Source organism: Cetorhinus maximus, chromosome 27 (assembly GCF_964194155.1).
Source record: "Cetorhinus maximus chromosome 27, sCetMax3.hap1.1, whole genome shotgun sequence".
Lineage (NCBI taxonomy): Eukaryota > Metazoa > Chordata > Chondrichthyes > Lamniformes > Cetorhinidae > Cetorhinus > Cetorhinus maximus.
Window position 1 is genome coordinate 27,602,424 of NC_135905.1, and position 18,106 is coordinate 27,620,529.

The following is an 18,106-nucleotide window of genomic DNA, read 5'->3' on the forward strand; positions in this document are numbered from 1 at the left end:
ATCTCCTCTCTGCAATTGAAGTCTGTGTCAAAACATAAATAATAAAAGGGAAATGTTTTTGAAAGGAGCACAGAGTTTCATTAAGAATCTTCTGAGACGCTCGGATAGTTTGCAAATAGTACAGCACCATCGGGGCTGCCAGTGTGATCACTTTTATTAGTTTCACTTCTTCCAGTTTGTCATAAATATAAAAAAAACAGAGAATGCTGGTAACGCGGGTCAGTCAGCGTCTGTGGAGAGGGAAACGGAGTTAACATTTCAGATCAATGACCTTTCATCAGAACTGGAAGAAGCTAGAGATTTAGCACTTGATGAGAAAGTAGATGAGGCAGAGAAAAGTGGGAGGGTGGTGTGGAAAACCTATGACGGGCTGGAGGACAGGAGTCATTCAGAGATGATATACATCGAACATATGAATTAGGAGCAGGAAGAGGCCACTCGGCCCCTCAAGCCTGCTCCGCCATTCAATAAGATCATGGCTGATCTGTTTGTAACCTCATCCCACGTTACTGCCTTGCCCCCGATAACCTTTCACCCCTTTGTTAATCAAGAATTTATCTAACTCTTCCTTAAAAATATTCAAAGGCTCTGCTTCCAACGCCTTTTGAGGAAGAGAGTTCCAAAGACTTGCTAACCTCTGAGAGAAAAAAATTCTCCTTATCTCTGTCTTACATGGGTGACCCCTTATTTTTAAACACTGATCAAAAGGGTGATGATATAGACTTGCCTGACCTGCTGGCTGTTTTGGTGTTTTCCATTTTAATTTCCCATTTCCAGCATCTGCAGACATTTTACTTTCGTTATTTTCAAACAGTGGAGTGCATTGACAAAGTGTGATTACACATTGTAGGATTGTGAGCCACGGATTTAACTTCTCTTTGCTTATCTCATTTGCCATGTATTAAATTGTCCAACATTGAGACTACAGGATGGAAGGAAACCAGGGGGGAGTTGCCGGTCTCCTGTACCTGCCTAGGGGCTGTTCAGGGTGAACTTGCATGAAGCAGGCTGTACAGTTGTGGAAGGTCCCCAGCAAAATTAAATAAAATGTTGAGAAAATTCAGAAGAAGAAATTGTGAGTGGCCGACTATGATGAAAAGAAATTAAGTAAAGCATCTGCATTATGGTTCCCCTGAAAACTCAACTCAGCAACTGTTTCCAGTGGCTCAGTGATCAGGGGTCGCAGGTTTAAGGTAATTGGCAAATGAACCAGAGGCAGCAGAAGCAGCGATTTGTTAACTTACGATGCATTCCCTGAAAGGAGGTGGAAGCAAATTCAGTGTTAACTTTGAAAAGGGAACTGGATAAATACTTAAGAAAAAAAATTGCGGGGTTATGCAGAAAAGGGAAGGAAGGACCCAACTGCATAGCTCATTCTAAAGGCTAGAACAGGTGCAAAGGGTGAATGGCCTCCACCTATTCTGTATTATTCTTTAATCTCAGCCGATTATTAGGGGTTATTACCCACAATGGCATCCGGACTTGCGAGCTGATTTCCTATCCCTGAACTCCCTCCTGGACCTCCATGCGGAAGTGTTGACATTGGGTGAAGACGGGATTGGTCTTTGACGTGATAGCTCCTGTGATAGGATCCTCTCTGCAACGCTCACCATCCTGGCTCACAAGCTTAAAAACAACATTCCCTTGGATGTGATATTGGACAAGATTTGGTGTCCATGAAGCCAAACTCCCAACAAGAGGAGAAAGAGGGAGGCAGTGGCGTCGTGGCATTGTCACTGGATTGGTAGTCCAGAGACTGACTGGTAATCCACAGACCCAGGGTAATGCTCTGGGGATCTATGTTCGAATCTCACCATGTCGGATGGTGGAATTTGAATTCAATAAAAATCTCGAATTAAAAGTCCAATGATGACCATGAAACTGTTGTCGATTGTCATAAAAACCCATCTGGTTCACCAATGTCCTTTAGGGAAGGAAATCTGCTGACCTTGCCTGGTCTGGCCTACATGTGACTCCAGACCCACAGAAATGTGGTTGACTCTTAAAAATGCCCTCTGAACAAGGGCAACTAGGGATGGGCAATAAATGCTGGCCTAGCCAGGGACGCCCACATCCCACGAACAAAAAAAAAAATTGCTGGAGGAGTTAATGAGGAAAGAGTGCATTCATATTTGAAGAAGGTATATTGGAAAGGGCAGGAAACTGAAATTATGAGCATATCCCACTGAACACCAGCATTAATGGAGTAATATGGCAGAGAAGGAAGGCTAACCGGGTATATCTCTGGTACAATATCCCCCTGTACCGTAAAGTTCTGTGATTCAAAAAAAGGTATACTACAAGCGGAGACTATTCGGCCCATCGTGACTTGTGCTGCTGCTCGCTCTTGCTTGTCCCGTATTGATTGTAGAGACTTTGACCACAGTCTGCTGCAGTGCCACCTTAACCCTTAAACTGGACCTTGAGCAGCGGTTGCCAAGCCTGAGCCTCCTGACTGTTTCAGGGGGTTTTCTCCCTGGGGATTTCTCGGTGTGTTAACTCCACCCTGTAATCGAGATCATTCGTGTGGTGTTTCTGAGTCAGCCCATGTACCAATTGATGCGCTCATTCAACAGGTAAATAAAGTATTTTTCGTCGCGGTGTTACAGCGATGAAAGATGGCTTGTAGCCTTTGATGCAAATGAAATGAGTGGGTAGGTTTGTTTGCCCTGAATTTGTACCAGTTGTGATGGTTTGTTTCATTTGCCTTCACTGACTCGTTGGGATTCAGCCCAAGTTTGACTCATTAAACATTGAGACAGCCTTTGCAGTACAGTTTCTGTTATTGTATGCTATTGTTTAGCCTGTCACAAGATAACTGTGCTCTTGCTGTTACAGTAGACACAGTCTGTCTCAAAGAAACCAGGTAGATGATGAAGCCTGTTCAGTGTTTTTTTTTAGCTTATTGCAGCTTGTCCATCTGCTCTAGGTGACTAACAGACTGGGCTGCTTTTATTTTCACAGGTAATACCAACAGCATCTTTGCCTTAGATTACATCAGTGGAGCTCTGACTCTCAACGGCCCCTTGGATCGAGAAAATCCCCTCTACAGCTCAGGGTTTATATTGACTGTAAGGGTGAGTGATTCCAACTGAGGCCCTTTCATCTGCAAAAGCAAGCGAGATTCGGTACAAATGAATGTTGAGAACTGCCTTGGTCAGCACTGCTGCTGCCCTTCAAGGGAAATAAAATGAACACTGGATGTTTTGCTGAGATCTACTGGAATTGCAAAGGCACAAGCCTAGGCCCTTTAAATTACTGCATGTGGATGGGACCACACACAAAAAGAAACTGCCCCCAAATTTGGAAAGAAAATTAGAGGGAATGTTGCTGGGTGCCTGTTAAATACGAAGTGAACTTTATTGTTCTGTTCCTCATCAAATCTCCCACCCCAAACCAAGGCTGCTTCTCTCACATGCCCCGACTCCACATTGGAGCTGTATTTCAGGATGTGTCTGCACGTGAATGTATTCGAAACCAGGATCTTCAAATATTGTACAAATCCTTAATGACTTGGTTTTTGAAATTAATCGGTCCATGATTTTAACAAGTGTATTCACTCATTCATTTAGAACCTCCTGTTAAAATAGCAGGGAAAGATATTTCATACATAAGACGTAGGAGCAGAAGTAGGTCATTCAGCCCATCAAGTCTGCTCTGCCATTCAATGAGATCACAGCTGATTTGATGATTCTCAATGCCGCTTTTGTGCTTTTCCCCATAACCCATTATTCAAACTATCACAAACTAATGGGCCTTATGTAACAAAGAACTCTCCTAATACTAAAACACCTCAAGGAGGGGATTTTTGTGCTCATCCTTTACATTTGGAATGAGCCCAGTGAATCATTACGGGTGGAACGTGATCAGCTCCCTCGCTAACCCTTTTACCTTGAAATTGCCAATTCGGGTGTTGCTTGTCAGATTTGTTTCCATGGCTGAATTTACAGCATTGCTTTGTAAGAGTGACAGTATAACTCTGGGCTTGCTCCCAGCCTGACTCTGGAGGGTGAGGGGTGCCGGGGTGGGTGGGGGGTTGTTGCTGTGAGATTTTGGGAGGAAGCATTATCTCTGCACTTTGGCTCAGCACAGTGTCGGGTCAAGCAGAAAATGTGCTCAGGGGACTTTCTTGTTCCTTCTCGATATCTTATAAACTTACGCAGAGGTTATTTAAATGTTGTGCATCAATGGATGCTCCTGGAGAGCTGGAATGCACTGGGTGGGGGGGAGGCAGAATCAATTGGGGGCTTTTAAAGGGGAATGGTTAAATCGCCTGAAGGTGAAAGATTTGCAGGGTTACAGAGAAAGGGCAGGGGTGCGGGACTATCTGAATTATTCTCGCAGAGAGTGGTGCGGACATGCGAGTGACCTCTTCGTGTACTCTGACCATTCTGTGATACACTATACTCAAAATGTACTGACCAGGAGCAAAGCAGAAATAGACCATTCAGCCCACTGTGTCTGCTTCACCCTATTCTTGCCCCATTCCCTCTTATGATTCCCTTTTTAAAAAAAATATTTACCAATCTCTTTTTAAAATCTCTCATTCTATTTCCATCGTTGTTCCTGGGAAGGAATTCCAGATCCTCTGCCAAAAATGGTCTTTTTGTTCTATTCTCTTATTCTGATAATTTACCCTCTTAGTATTGCCGTCCTGTCCATTGTATAATCATTATTTCCCGTTCACCTTATTAATACACCTCATAATTTGAGACTCTTGGTAGATGGTCTCTTACACACCTTTACTGCAGGCTTGATGGTCGCTCCTCCCCCCCTCTCCCAGGCGAGGGCTTCCCATTGTGGATGCAGGCACAGGATGGTTCATTTTTGCACATGTTAATGAGATGTAAAGTAGGTTTGTTACATCAATACGTATGCATTCTGTTCTGATGAAAGCCCAACTGTGATATTCGTGTCATGGAACAATGCCGGATATTAACGGTGAGTCAACCCCAGCATGGTAGGTATAGCTTCATGAGCCAGCGAGTTACATTTCAGGTCTGGGAAGTTAGCCAAGCCTTTCCTCACATTCTCACATTCGATTGTTCCTTTCTGGCATTAAGAGCATCCTTCTACATTGATGGGAGTATTTAATGTACTGCTGAGGGATGTGCAAGTGTGTAAGCAGTTTATTGGGAGCTGTAATTACTAAAGTCCAAGAGTCTAATGTGCTTATATCTTGAGAAGCAATAGCAAAGCGCATTAGCACATCTCCATGTGGAAACAGTGATACGTCTGGTTAAAACAAAAATCCAAAGGGAAATAATCGGTCCTATTTCTCGATGGTCACAAAGCAACATTTTGTGCAATTTTTTTTCTCCTCAGTTCTTTTTCCAAATTGCTGCCCAAGAATTCTGTTCTTGGTGTCATGGTTAGAGCTGCCAGCGCATTAATGTGGCAAAAAAAAAAGATTTTAGCCAATAACAGGTTCTTTCGCCTGTCAGTGACTTCAAAAGGGTTTTGTACACATATACGTCATGTAGTTTGATGGACTCTTTTAGCAGCAAAGACATTTGTATCTATTTTTCTGTCTGTCTCTCTCATTTTTCAGTATATGTGTATCTATCTATACATGTTCCTATGTGTAACTGCATCTTTCTGTCTCATATTGGCTTGTTTGTTATCTGTCGGTGGTTCTGCCTTGTAAAGATTTGTATCTGTACGTCTCTCTGTACCTTGATATACTTAAGTATCTCCATCCAGCTATACTGCTATATGCTTATATTTATCTACCTGTGTTAGTGAATCTAGAGTGTGTGTGTGTATCGAACTGTATGTCTGTATCTATTTGTGTTTTAACATCCCTGTCTATATTTCTGTATCAGTATATTCAGCTGTATGAATCTGAGTATCTATCTGTCTATGTTGTATATCTGTTTGTTCATTTCTATGTCATGCTCTCTGTGTTTATCTAAGCCATTCCCTGTATTTAGCTGTGTTTGACTGTCTGTGTGATGCATGTAAATATATAACAATATATATTTTATATACTGTTGCCTGAGGGGAAAAGATTGATTGGCTTCAATTTCCCAGGAACCAGTTCAAAGGATGCACTTCCTTCCCAGTTTCTCCTGAAGTTAGGGTGATGGGGGTTAGTGCTGTGATGGAATTCACCCCTAATATGTCCTCCAATTTGTGAGTGATGCCACAGCAGCTCCTCGCATCTAATAAATATCCACATTAGCGATTATGGTTAGTTCTGCCGACTTTGCGATGGTCTTGGGAAGAGTGTGAAAATTAATGATGCAGTTGAGAGCTCAGTGGAACTCCTGTTGTGTCTGTTCGGCGTGTGGCCAATCAGCTGTAGTTTGGACTGCCCCCTGCAAAGCCCTGTTCAGAGTCTGTATCTCTCTGAAACCCTAAGATATCGCTCCCATCTGTGCTGGAATGAGATTGTGAGATGATGGACGGTCCCTGGTTGTTTCCTGAGCTAGGCTACCTGAGCCAATGCGAGCAGCAGAAACAATGATTGAGCAGCAAGCGCTTATAGAGAGCTCAGGCTGCCTGACGATGCAGCATCTCCATGGAGTTGGCTGCAATTTTTTTGTTTCGTCTAAATCTACTTGTGAAAATCCAATTAACTCAAAACCTGTTCAGAATTAAATGATTCTATTCATCAGTGTGCACGAAGAGTCAGGAGAGAGAAATGGTGCTCGCTGGTGCTTTTCCCTTGGTCCCTGTGACAAGCAGGTGTCCAGGGATGAGGACTGAAAGTCAGTACTGGGGTTCCCAGATTGGGTCCTTCTGTCATGGCATCTCGGCGTGAGGCATGGTTCTTAGACATACTGTAGACATACTCTGGTATCTGCTGTTTATTAGCACCACATCTAAACAGATTACAGAGTAGGCACATTGCTCTTAGGCATCATTCCAATCTCTCTCATGAGAGTCTGACACATGACTGGCTAGTGTCAGTGGTACATCATCATCTACATCATATATTAGCATACTCCATCCCTTATACTACACCTCCCCCATGCACGCTATCCTACTTTTTAACAACAACGTGAAACTATGTCTTTAAATAGTTATTATATTTCTGTAACTTTTTATATAGCTACGGATTCTACTCAGCTCCGACTCCCACTCTTTCCCCTCCCTAAGCCTCAGTGCTGGGGGTTCAATTTCCTACAATATTCTCGGCCCGTAGGGATGAGACATGAGAACTTTCTTCTGCATCTGTTAGGACGTCATCATCTGCAGAGTAGGACAACACTTTAGTTGCATTGCTGGCAGCACAGCTGGGAAGCAGAGTGTAGGTTTCAGGATGACTGAACTGCAAGCACAATGAAAGTCTGGTTCAAAAGAGAAGACTGAGGAGAATCGATCTTTGGACCCTCTAGGACTGGAAGAGGAGAACTCAGGACACTCTGAAGAACGTGATGTTCCCTAGAAGGACTCTGGGAAGAAGCTTCAGAAGAGGAATGATCTTCAACTCCAGGGAAGACTGTCAGAGCTGTATCATCCACTGTATCAAAGACTGAAAAGGCATTGAAGATCTGAGATTTCAATGAACTTAGACGATAAAGGAAAAAACAACCAACTTCCTGTAAGACTACCATACCCAGATGAAGAGATGATTTCCCAATGATTTTTTGGGAGGATTGTCTACTTGCTGTAAGGAGTGGTAAGAGAGCCACACTTCTCTCTGAACGAGGTTGCTCAACTGTGAGAAATGGGAAGAATTGCTGCAGATATGGAGACAAAAAAAACCATCATCTCCTGTAATGAGAGAAATTTCCTGTAGACAGTCAACTCTGGGACAAGACTGCTGTACAGGATTCTGCAGCTTCAGAAGTGTTAAAGACCCTGCCTCAGCATTTGTGCTGACCTCCAGCTCTGAAAGACTACTTTCAGCTGGGACTGATGGCTGCCAATTGCCTTTCACTCCTGGGAAGGTACCCACTCTTTAGCTGTGTGATGCTCCATGGAGTCTAACTTGAATTCAGGCAAAGCATCACCTCAAAGACTCTCCATGGACAACAGGAGAAGAAGTGGGCAATACATTGGGAGATTCGATGGAACTAAGATCTGAATGCTGCTCAGTCACTAAAAGCACAGCTGATTCTTCTAGAAAGACAACAGAGACATCATAAGGTGCGTCCATCACTGGGAAAGACGTATCATTCTTCAGCATCTCAGCCTCCAAGGGATCATTCAGAACTGCGAGGGATTGTTCCTCATCGCGCTCAGGTCCAGTAGGTTTTCATGGGGATGATCGTTGTTTGCTGCAGTGCCTTCTGTATCCTCCACCTCTGGCCTTATTGAGAGATTCATAACTTTGATACCTGACCTGCGTCTTGTGTATGGTGTCTCTGAAAGAAAGAAACTTACTGCTGAGTGTATAAACTTCCTCAGCTCCTAAAGGCTGAGTTTTCACTGCTTCTAAATAAAAAGCTGAAGACTGTCGTATGATGGACAGTGGGTCATTCAAATGATGAGCATCGCCTGCTTATTTTTCTAGGATTCCTGGAAGTTTGCCAACATCACCACTCAATGAGGATATATGTTGATTGTAAAGAACATGGAGAGAGTCAATGATCTGTGTCCCTTGTAGCTAGGAGACGCAATAATCCTGCCACTAATCGGAAGGCCAGTGCCACCTGGGCCTTGTAATTTGATGTTTGATGGATAAAGGACCATCAGCCGAAACCAACCCAGAAGCTCCAGTCCCAATTTTAAGAGGTATCAAAGCCTTGATCCTTGTACCATTATTGACCAGTAGTCTGGATTAAGGCTATCTACCTCCCCGAGGAACTCTGTCGGGTCGTTGTTTTCTGGACTTTCCATTTCTTGGAAGAGATGTGTTTCGTAAATACTCGCTAGTCTGTGACTTCGATTAAAACTGCTGGATTTGCAGAGACGTTTGAAATGTCCAGTTTTGCCACACTGGAAGTATTCCCCCCCCTCCCCAACTTGGCGTCTATGCTGAGTTTCTGCGCCACAACACAAGCATCTCAAAATGGCTGCCGGCGTGGAGTTTCCTGTCCTTTCGGTTGGTTTGGCAGGCTTCCCGTGTGGGTGGAGTCACTGTCCGAGGGCCTAGTCAATCTGCAGAGTCATGTGAAGCCTCGGAGTTGCCACGAATTATAGCACAATTCACCGCTTAGAGCTGGGGCTGCTCCAAGCACAATCACCTGCTCGATAACGGGGCTGTGTGGCGGGTTGAAAAAGGTATCAAAGGCCTTTATAATAGAATCAAAACCTGCAGTGGACTCCCGCACAGCCTGCCTTAAGAGAATGTTGTCTGCTACTGGACCTACTGCATAAAGAAAGGAACGAACTTGAAGCTTCAGCTCTTTTTCGTGAAGACCTGATGCTGCTCGGCACTCGAGGAAATGGCGTTTCTATAACTCCTACTGCCTCTCTGAGGGGCCTAAAGGCGATCAAATAGTTGGAGCAAGGACAGGGACTGCTCCCCAGGTACGGTCATTGTTACCTCCCTCCCTCCAGTTTGTCTCTTTCTGCCAAAATTTCTCCAGCTGCTCTCTAAGGTTTCTTCACTCTTGTGGTTCCTTCGGTAACACTGATGTGTCTTTCACATCAATATCTCCATCGCTGCCACCATGTTTTGAGCTTGGGTCCTTCTGTCTTGGACTCTCGGCACGGGACTTGTTTCCTAGACAGACTGTAGACGTACACTGATATCTGCTTGACACTTGTTTACTGCTGAAAAAAGAGACATGTCAAAGCTTCTCGTCTTGCACTCATCAGGACACTCGCAAGGATACCATGTCAGTCACCATCACTGGTGCATTCCCCATGACAACCCCACTTGCAAACCAATCAGCACTCCCTTCACAAACAGTATAAATTGTTGTTTTCCCCCGTATATTGGTGCTTTTGCAAAGTGTCCTGATGAGTGCAGACGAAATGTTCAGACACGTCTCCTTTCAGCAATGCTTGTTTATTACTGCTTCTATTATTGCTACTTCTAAACAGGCTACAGAGTAAGCATGTGATTGTTAGGCATCATTCCAATCTCTCTCATGAGAGTCTTAACACATGACTGACATGTGTCAGCGGTACATCATCATCTACGCTATACATTAGCATCTTATACTACACATACCAAAATGTAGAAGTTGTTTTATTTAATCTGAAATGCAGGCATAGTTACACTTCAGACAGCTGGAAAAAACTTCAGTTAATTCTGCAAGTAATTGTTGCAGAAGGGATCCTATTTATTTAGGTGCTGGTGCCCCTTATATCTTGATAGCAGAGCCTGGGACATAAGTTACCTGTAATCTCGCATGATTATTTTTTTTCAGTTCCCTCCATGGCAAAATTTAAGAGTAATCCAAGTTTTATACATCTCTGTTTACATAGTTAATGACTACCTTTGAAATTCAGAGTATTTTTTTTTACAGTCCGAGTACTTCATTGGGTGGGAGAAGTTTAAGAGATGTTTTAAGGCCTAAAAGTTTAAAGTCCCTTCTTTGCTTCTCTATCTCCCATTAAAAAATTTTTCTTCCCCTTCACTTTTTTCTCTGTGCACCTAAATTCTCCCACAAGTTATTCTGATTGAAATTACATTACTTGAGGTGGGCCTGGTGAGTGAGGCTGGTTCTCACAGCGGGGCCGTTAATATCATATTTGATGCCAGTAGCAGTGTAGCACGATGGCAGTGGGTAAATTGCACCATTGGGCATTGTGGCCTGTCATGCACCCATTGTATTTGATGTACTGTCAAACGTCCAAGGTTCAGGGATCAACAGACAAGGTGTTGTGCAAGCTCCTTCAGATCCAGAACAATAAGTGATCTACTTTCCTATTAATGTTGCCTGTACAGCCTTGTTAAAGTTCATATGCAACAGGCACTTGATTCGTTGGCTTGTTTGATCATATTGGTTTGAGTACCTTTAAGGATAATCTGTTGGTAGTTACATTTTGTAATGCTTATTGACCCAGTAATGCTGTTACTTATTTAACGGTGCCTTGAAGTCTCACTTGCTATTCGCACCTTAAGGCTGTGTGTCATCTACCACCTTATGGGTGTTAGCGGAGAGAACTATAATTGAATATACTGGTTCTGAAAGAGGAAAGACAGAAACAGAATAGGCATGTGATGAAGGCAGGCTAAGAAATCCTGATTTTGGCCTGACGCATCTTATGGAACCTCACCCTGCAAAGGAGCATTGCTGGTTAAACAAGTCATCCAAAAGGATACCGATCAGGGATCATAATGTCTGTGGTCAGCCAACTGTTTGCTCAGCCAGAGTCTTAACAGTAGCTGTAATAGAGAGTGCTGGTGACATTCGAAATACAGCCATCATCTACACAGACCCAAAAGCCTGGAGAAGAACAAGACAATGGGCATTGCTCCAACTTTATATCCCCGTGCCCTTAAAAAAAAGTGTCTCTCCGGAATTTCCCTACCTCATTCTGAATGGGAATAACACATTAGAATGCCAGTTAACCCAAATGTTGCTGGATCTTGAAGTCTTTGGTTCAGGGGTGTCTACAGTGCTTTGTCCTGGAACTTCCTTTTTGGTGACAGTGTATGGAACACGTCTCTTGTGCTTCTGAAGTGTCCTCCCAAAGGTAGAAAGCAATGAGGAGATGGCGGCTGAGTTTCGGTGTTCCACATCGAGGCATGGATGACCTCCTTGGGCTAAGCGGACAGAATACCATGAGACCAAAGGTGCCATGGGTCTTGGGGTTGTGGCTTATCTGGACCTGCGCACACTCTGACACACCTACTCCAGTGAGCCAATCACTTGCTCAATAGCAATAGCGTCAAAATCCTGGAACTCCCTCCCTAACAGCACTGCGAATGTACCTACACCACACGGACTGCAGCGGTTCAAGAAGGCAGCTCACCACCGCCTTCTCAAGGGCAATTAGGGATGGGCAATAAATGCTGATCTAGCCAGCGATGCCCATATCCACTGAAAGGATTTTTAAAAAACTGCTACTTTGCCAGGAAACACGGAGGGAATATTAGTGACTTTTTATGCCACTTCCAGTCACATCGCCCTTGTGCTCTTTTTCGAAGCACAAATATCCCTCAGCACCAGAAAGGACCTTCCTTCCAACATCTCCTTGAATAACACATCTAGAGTTGCAGCTTGAAATATCACCGTTCTGCCTCTTGGCCTTGATGCACCCATTTTTTTTTTGCCCCCTGGTTGCGGTGACAGCTTTGTGATGATCAGAGTTTTTAAACAGCTGACAGCACCAGATGACCCACTTTTCAATTCCGCACACTTCTTCTCCCGACAACATTCTCTGCCAGCAAAGGAACTGACCTTGCGTTTTGGGTGAAAGTGAATGTTCTCGCTGCAGGCGCTGGCAAAGCGTCCAAAGGGAAGTGTGACTGCTGCCCCGTTTACGGGTCCCTGCCTGTCCGCAGCTCGAAAACTGCCACGACAGAATACCCAAATGTAGTCACTCAGAGCAAAGATCAGAACGCTTGGCGTGTGAAATTGAAATGGCATCTAGGTGCACTTAAACCCTTACTGAATTTCATCTGTTTAATTCTTAATGTTGAGAACATAAGCAGGAAAACTGTCCTGCGAGGTAGAGCAGGGGGCAGTTTGCTCACACTTAAATACAGCTTCCACCAATGGAGAAGGTAATTTGGAACAGTGACTCACCAAGATTTTGCAACCCTGCCTTCAGAGGCTAATATTAAGGCAAATTGCAGTGTGAGAGAATTGGAAGCCTGGTGCACTATGAGCATGTTATGTATGAGCTGTGAGTGCTTGATATTAAAATTAGGAGCCAAAATTGAAATGAGTGCCACCTCTCAGCCCTCACCTTAATGAAAGCAGCACAAAATGAACATGCATAAAGGGAACCGCACAAAAACATCTGGGTTCCCTGAAGTACTAACAGGACCATTTGAAAAAAGAAATAGAAAGAGACCATTAAGCCCTCTCTGTTATTTTTCTAAGCAATGGCAGTTCCATCTCTTTAAGCCCAATTCTCTGCCTCCTTGCTCTGTTCCCAAGTATCCAGCTGGGAGCTGTGCTGATAAAGTGACATCATAGCCCAAGTTCTCCAGCCCAAGATTTATGCGAGTCAGGGTTCTTACTGGGGACATGCAATTCCCCTTAGTTCCCAAGCAAGTGTACCCATCTCCCTTCAAAACACATTACTTGACTTCGTATCCAAGGCTTTTTGAGCAGTAATCCACATTCTTGCAACCTGAGGCACGAAGACGTTTTTGCTGATTCACTTAGTTTAAATTCTAAGATTATTTCCCCTTATTCTCAACCCCTCATCCCTTACTACGCCCCTAACTCTTTCACCTGTAGAGAGATATGAGGGTTGGATATGTCTGACTAATTCCTCGTCTTGCATGAGTATACCCCTAATAAAAACCACAGCATCTTTGCAGCCTTGGACAGAATTTACAATGCTTCAAAATTTGAAGAAACATTTAACAGTGAAATATTCCGAGGTAACCTGAAAGTAGCTGGAATCCGGCAGCATGCTAAGAGCAAGGCCAGAAGTGGATGATAGATGCTTGAGTCTAACTAAGCCTTCCTTGGGGAAAATGTTTTGAATGCATTGTGAATTTTCATCAGCTACACTTCCCCCCTGTAGAAAGACTTCCCTTTATATTGTGACTTATTGCACCACTCGGAAACATCTCGAAGATCTTCACACAATGATATCGTTCTGTGTGTTGTAACTGTTGTATGTATACGGATTTGCTCCCCACACACAGACACACCCACGCACACGCACTGCACGCGCTCACACTGCACACACACGCTCACTCTCTCACACACACACACACACACACACAGTTCTTATCTACTGTATGCCTGAACAGACTGCAGTCAGTGTGTAATGATGTAACAAAATTCCAAGTGAAAGCTTGTCGAGCCTAATATAGTTTGTGCTGTTCATGTAACCCTCCAGTCAATCATTTAGAACATGGCCGTAGCACTGCGTCTGCCATCTTAGAGCTGCGGTATACACTGGTGAGTGAAGAAACATATCCTGCCCTTCCTTGGTTAATCAGTTTGAAAGGATCAATGCGTAGGTACATATCTAAAGGAATTCAGTCGGGTAATTATACTGTTTCCTGCAGTGGGGGAATCCAGAGCCAGAGAGCTAAAACTAGAGCTCAGCTATTTGGGAGAAGGGTAGTGGAAATCTAGAACTCTTCCCACAGAAGGCTGTGATTGCCGGCATAATTGGAGCTTTCAATGCTCAGATCGATAGCTTTTTATTTAGGTAGGAGAACAGACAAAGGCATGTAAATGGAGGTGGGGTACAAAATCGGTGATTATCTGTTACAATGGTGGAACAGGCTCATGAGGCTGCCAGCAGAATCCTCTGCTCTCTCTTGGTAGTTTCCCTAGAGGCGAAAAGGTCAATTAATTAGGTGTTGGATGCTGACCAACCCAAATATTGCCACTTTCCTGCCTCTGCCAGAATTAAGTTGTGGGCAAGAAGACCCATGGTCGACCTTCCTGTCCGCCGCCAGTTGAGACCCGTAAATGGCTAATTATCGACCGCTAAAGGGCCACATCTCACCACCTCTGGTATTAACCCGGCTGCAGGGGGAGCCTGTCGCCATGCAGTATGCACGGCAGCTAAAACCCGTGCAGTCCGATTGTCAGCTCCCTTGGTGCCTGATCGAGGGATTCAAAATTAGGAAGGGGGGGGAGCCCGCTGACAGCCATCGCCTGCCCTGGATGCCAACCCTGCAGAACCCCTCCCAGTGTTCCTCTGGCCTAGCTCACCCTGTCATCCCGGGGCTCTGGAGCCTGTTGTTCCAGCAGCAGCCATCACCCCCTCCGTGGTGCTGCTGAGCACAATAGCTGCCAGTCTCTGATTGGCCGGCAGCTCTCGGGGGTGGGGGGGGGGACTTCCACCCCTGGAGTCCTGATTCAAGGGAGGGCCCCGCCGCTGCCTTGCTTGTCTCGTAGCTCAGCGACCTCCCTGAAAAGAGGCAGGGCGGGTCTTTCACCAGCTTTGCAGCCGCCAGGCAAGACCCTTGAGGCCTCAGCAAGGTTCTGGCCTGTGTGTGTGGTCCTCCTGTTCCTCCGTGTGATACTGCACAGGCCATCCAGAGTAAAAAAAAAACCATCAGCAAACGTAACATTCTGTGCACATGGACACTTGCTCATTTCCTCCACAATCATCTCTGCTGCTAATATTCACAGTCACATGTCTTTCCATCAGCTGCACTTCCATTTTCACTCTACATATTTTTTTAAATGTCGCTGGCTAGGCCAACATTTATTGCCCATCCCTAAATTGCCCTTGTTCAGAGGGCATTTAAGAGTCAACCACATTGCTGTGGGTCTGGAGTCACATGTAGGCCAGACCAGGTAAGGACGGCAGATTTCCTTCCCTCAAGGACACTAGTGAACCAGGTGGGTTTTTACGACAATCGGCAATGGTTTCTTGGTCATCATTAGACTTTTAATTCCAGATTTTTATTGAATTTAAATTCCACCATCTGCCGTGTTGGGATTGGGACCCGGGTTCCCAGGGCATTACCCGGGGTCTCTGGATTACCAGTCCAGTGACAATACCACTACGCCATCGCCTCCCCATGTGGATTGAGCTGGAGAAACCTCCTGTCGGCAATTACAGCGGCAGATTTTTTTTTTTCCCTTAAAAAGGTGATCTGGTCATTCAGCGTAGCAATGCAGTCATGCACCCTGCCACAGGCTGTGGCTTTTCTCACACTGCTAGTTAAATATTGGGTTTGCCCATTGTGGTAAAGTGAGGTACCCTGTCCCTTTAAGAGAATACAAGTGTACTGATCATGTGACAGCACTGACGAATCACTGTACAGCACGGGCAACTGGGAACTGTAAGTCTAGTTCTGGAGGTTTCTGAGTGAGCACATATGACCTAGTCTCAATAAACCACCACTGTTTATTCTTACATCAGTCTCTCCCCGTTATTGATTGCAAGCAGTAATTAAGGAGAACAGAGGAAGGCGTACGGTTAGAATTCGATTGGCCAACAAACTCATTTATCCAAGACACAAAACCTATCTTGCTGGTGCTACCTGTAGAGGTTTGAGCAGGAAGGTGGGAAATGAGAGGAACACTCATCCACCTTGTGGTAGTGTGGGCGGCAGATTAACTTGATTTGACTTAAACCAAAAGCCCCCTCTGCTCTCTCAGGTGAGCGTAACAAATCGAATGGCACTATTTTGAAGAAGAGCAGAGAGTATCTCCCCAGTGAGGGGACCAACTAATAAAATCAGTTTATAGTGAACACACTAATTTATTTAGTATTTTGCGAAATGGAGTAACAGCCTGTTAGGGGGAATAAAGACTTCGAACTCTGACCACACGCGACGTTCTTTAAAGCCCTGGTTCTTTTGAAGAGTGGTTAAGGTCTGGAACGCGCTGCCCGAGAGTGGGGTGAAGGCAGGTTCAATTGAAGCATTCGAAATGGAATAAGACAGCTATCTGAAAAGGAAGAACGTGCAGGGTTACGGGGAGAAGGCAGGGGAATGGAACCAGATGAATTGCTCATTCAGAAAGCCGGTGCAGACAAGATGGGCCGAATGGCCGCCTCCTGCGCTGTAACCGTTCTGTGTTCTAGCCAACATTTATCCCTCGATCAACGTCACTAAAAAAAAAAATGATTGTCTGATGATTATCACCATGCAGTTTGTGGGATCTTGCTGTGTGCAAATTGGCTGCTGTGTTTCCTGCATAATTAGCAGTCACTACACTTCAAAATTACCTCATTGTTTGTAAAGCATTTGTGGACATCCTGAGAAAGTGAAAGCTGCTATATCCACACAAGTTATTTCTCTTTCTTTCTTGGGAAGTAATGTGGTGAAACTGCTATCTTTGTCGGCCAAGAAGATTTCCTTTGTGTGTGCAGCTTTTGCCAAAAAAAGGCTTTTTCTAAAAAAAAAAATGTCTGCTGGGAAATCCTGAATATCAAAATATTGGTCCCAGTGCTTTAAAGACTGAAACAAAAGTGAAAGTTCTGGAAATTGGATTTTTTTGGGGGGGGGGCCTGGACATGAGGCTTTTCAAATATCTTCCTGAGGGCTGTTGTTATGAAATTCCTTTGTTATTTACCTCAGGGGTAAACCCTTAATTTTAACCTATTTATTTTAAATTGGTGAATATCGCTCTGTTAAAATAGCGAGCAAAAGTGTTTTAGAGGAATGTTTTAAGGGTACGTACGTACGCAAGTAATTAAAGAACCTAGTTTTGAGGCATTTCATTCTACACTGTCCTCTGAGGTGATGTTTTCACTCTTTGCCTGGCCACTGATTCGAGTTGCGAGAGAAACATTCAGCTTCAACACACTCTTCCCGCATCTGTGCAGTTCCCTTTCTGCTTCATTTTGTGTAACGTGTGGATCATCGAAACAGTTTAGTTCTGGTCATTGATTTAAGTCCGACTGCTATCATTTCCCGAAAGGTTAGATCTTGACAATGGAGGTTGACCTCAGCCACATAACTCTTGCTGTGAAGTAAATCAGCCAATTGTTTCGGGGTCAAGTTTTAATTCACTACTACATACTCTGAAGACCTATATGCAGCCTGGGATAACCAAAACCCCCTGCTTCTTTTGAAAAAAACATTCATCCGTGATTGTTGTTAAACGCAATCTCAGCAGTAATTGGGGTACAGGCTAACAACACATTTCTTTCCATCACTTTTTTTGTTCATGCTCCCTCTCTGCGTGCTCTTCCTTGCACATGTGCTGTTTCTTGCACATGTGCTGTTTCTTGCGTGCTTTCTCGGTCACACTTTGTCACTCTTGCTCTCAGTTTCTCTCCGACTTGCCTCCCTCAGCCCTTTCTCCGGGCTCGCCCTTTTATACCCAACTTCCTTCCCCTTCCCACCTTGTGAGAGAAGCTGCAGTTGTCATTCATCCCCAATGGTAATTGTTCATACCCACTTGGATCCGTGATTGGGTTGTTTCAGAGGCAGCAAAGTCACAAGCCACAGATATCCTCAGAAAGGCTAATGAAGTCTAAGATACACGAATAGTTTACAATACAGCTTCAACATTGCACATAAAGTTCCCCTATCAGCCCTGTTCACCCTGCTTCCCTACCCCCTGCCCCATTAATCCCGCTTCCCCTGCTCACCTCCCCATTTTATCCTGCTTCTCCTGTCCCTTTAATCCTGCTTCTCCCCCCACCCCAA

General features: G+C 44.5%; 1 protein-coding gene across 1 annotated transcript in view; it reads left to right on the forward strand.

The window, feature by feature from the left end:
* Window positions 1–18,106, forward strand: part of cdh23 (cadherin-related 23) — a 701,272-nt gene that overhangs the window by 245,535 nt on the left and 437,631 nt on the right. Inside the window, exon 9 of the mRNA XM_078530938.1 lies at window positions 2,965–3,077. Within this exon, the coding sequence (XP_078387064.1) occupies window positions 2,965–3,077 (113 nt within the window). The remainder of the gene's footprint in view (window positions 1–2,964; window positions 3,078–18,106) is intronic.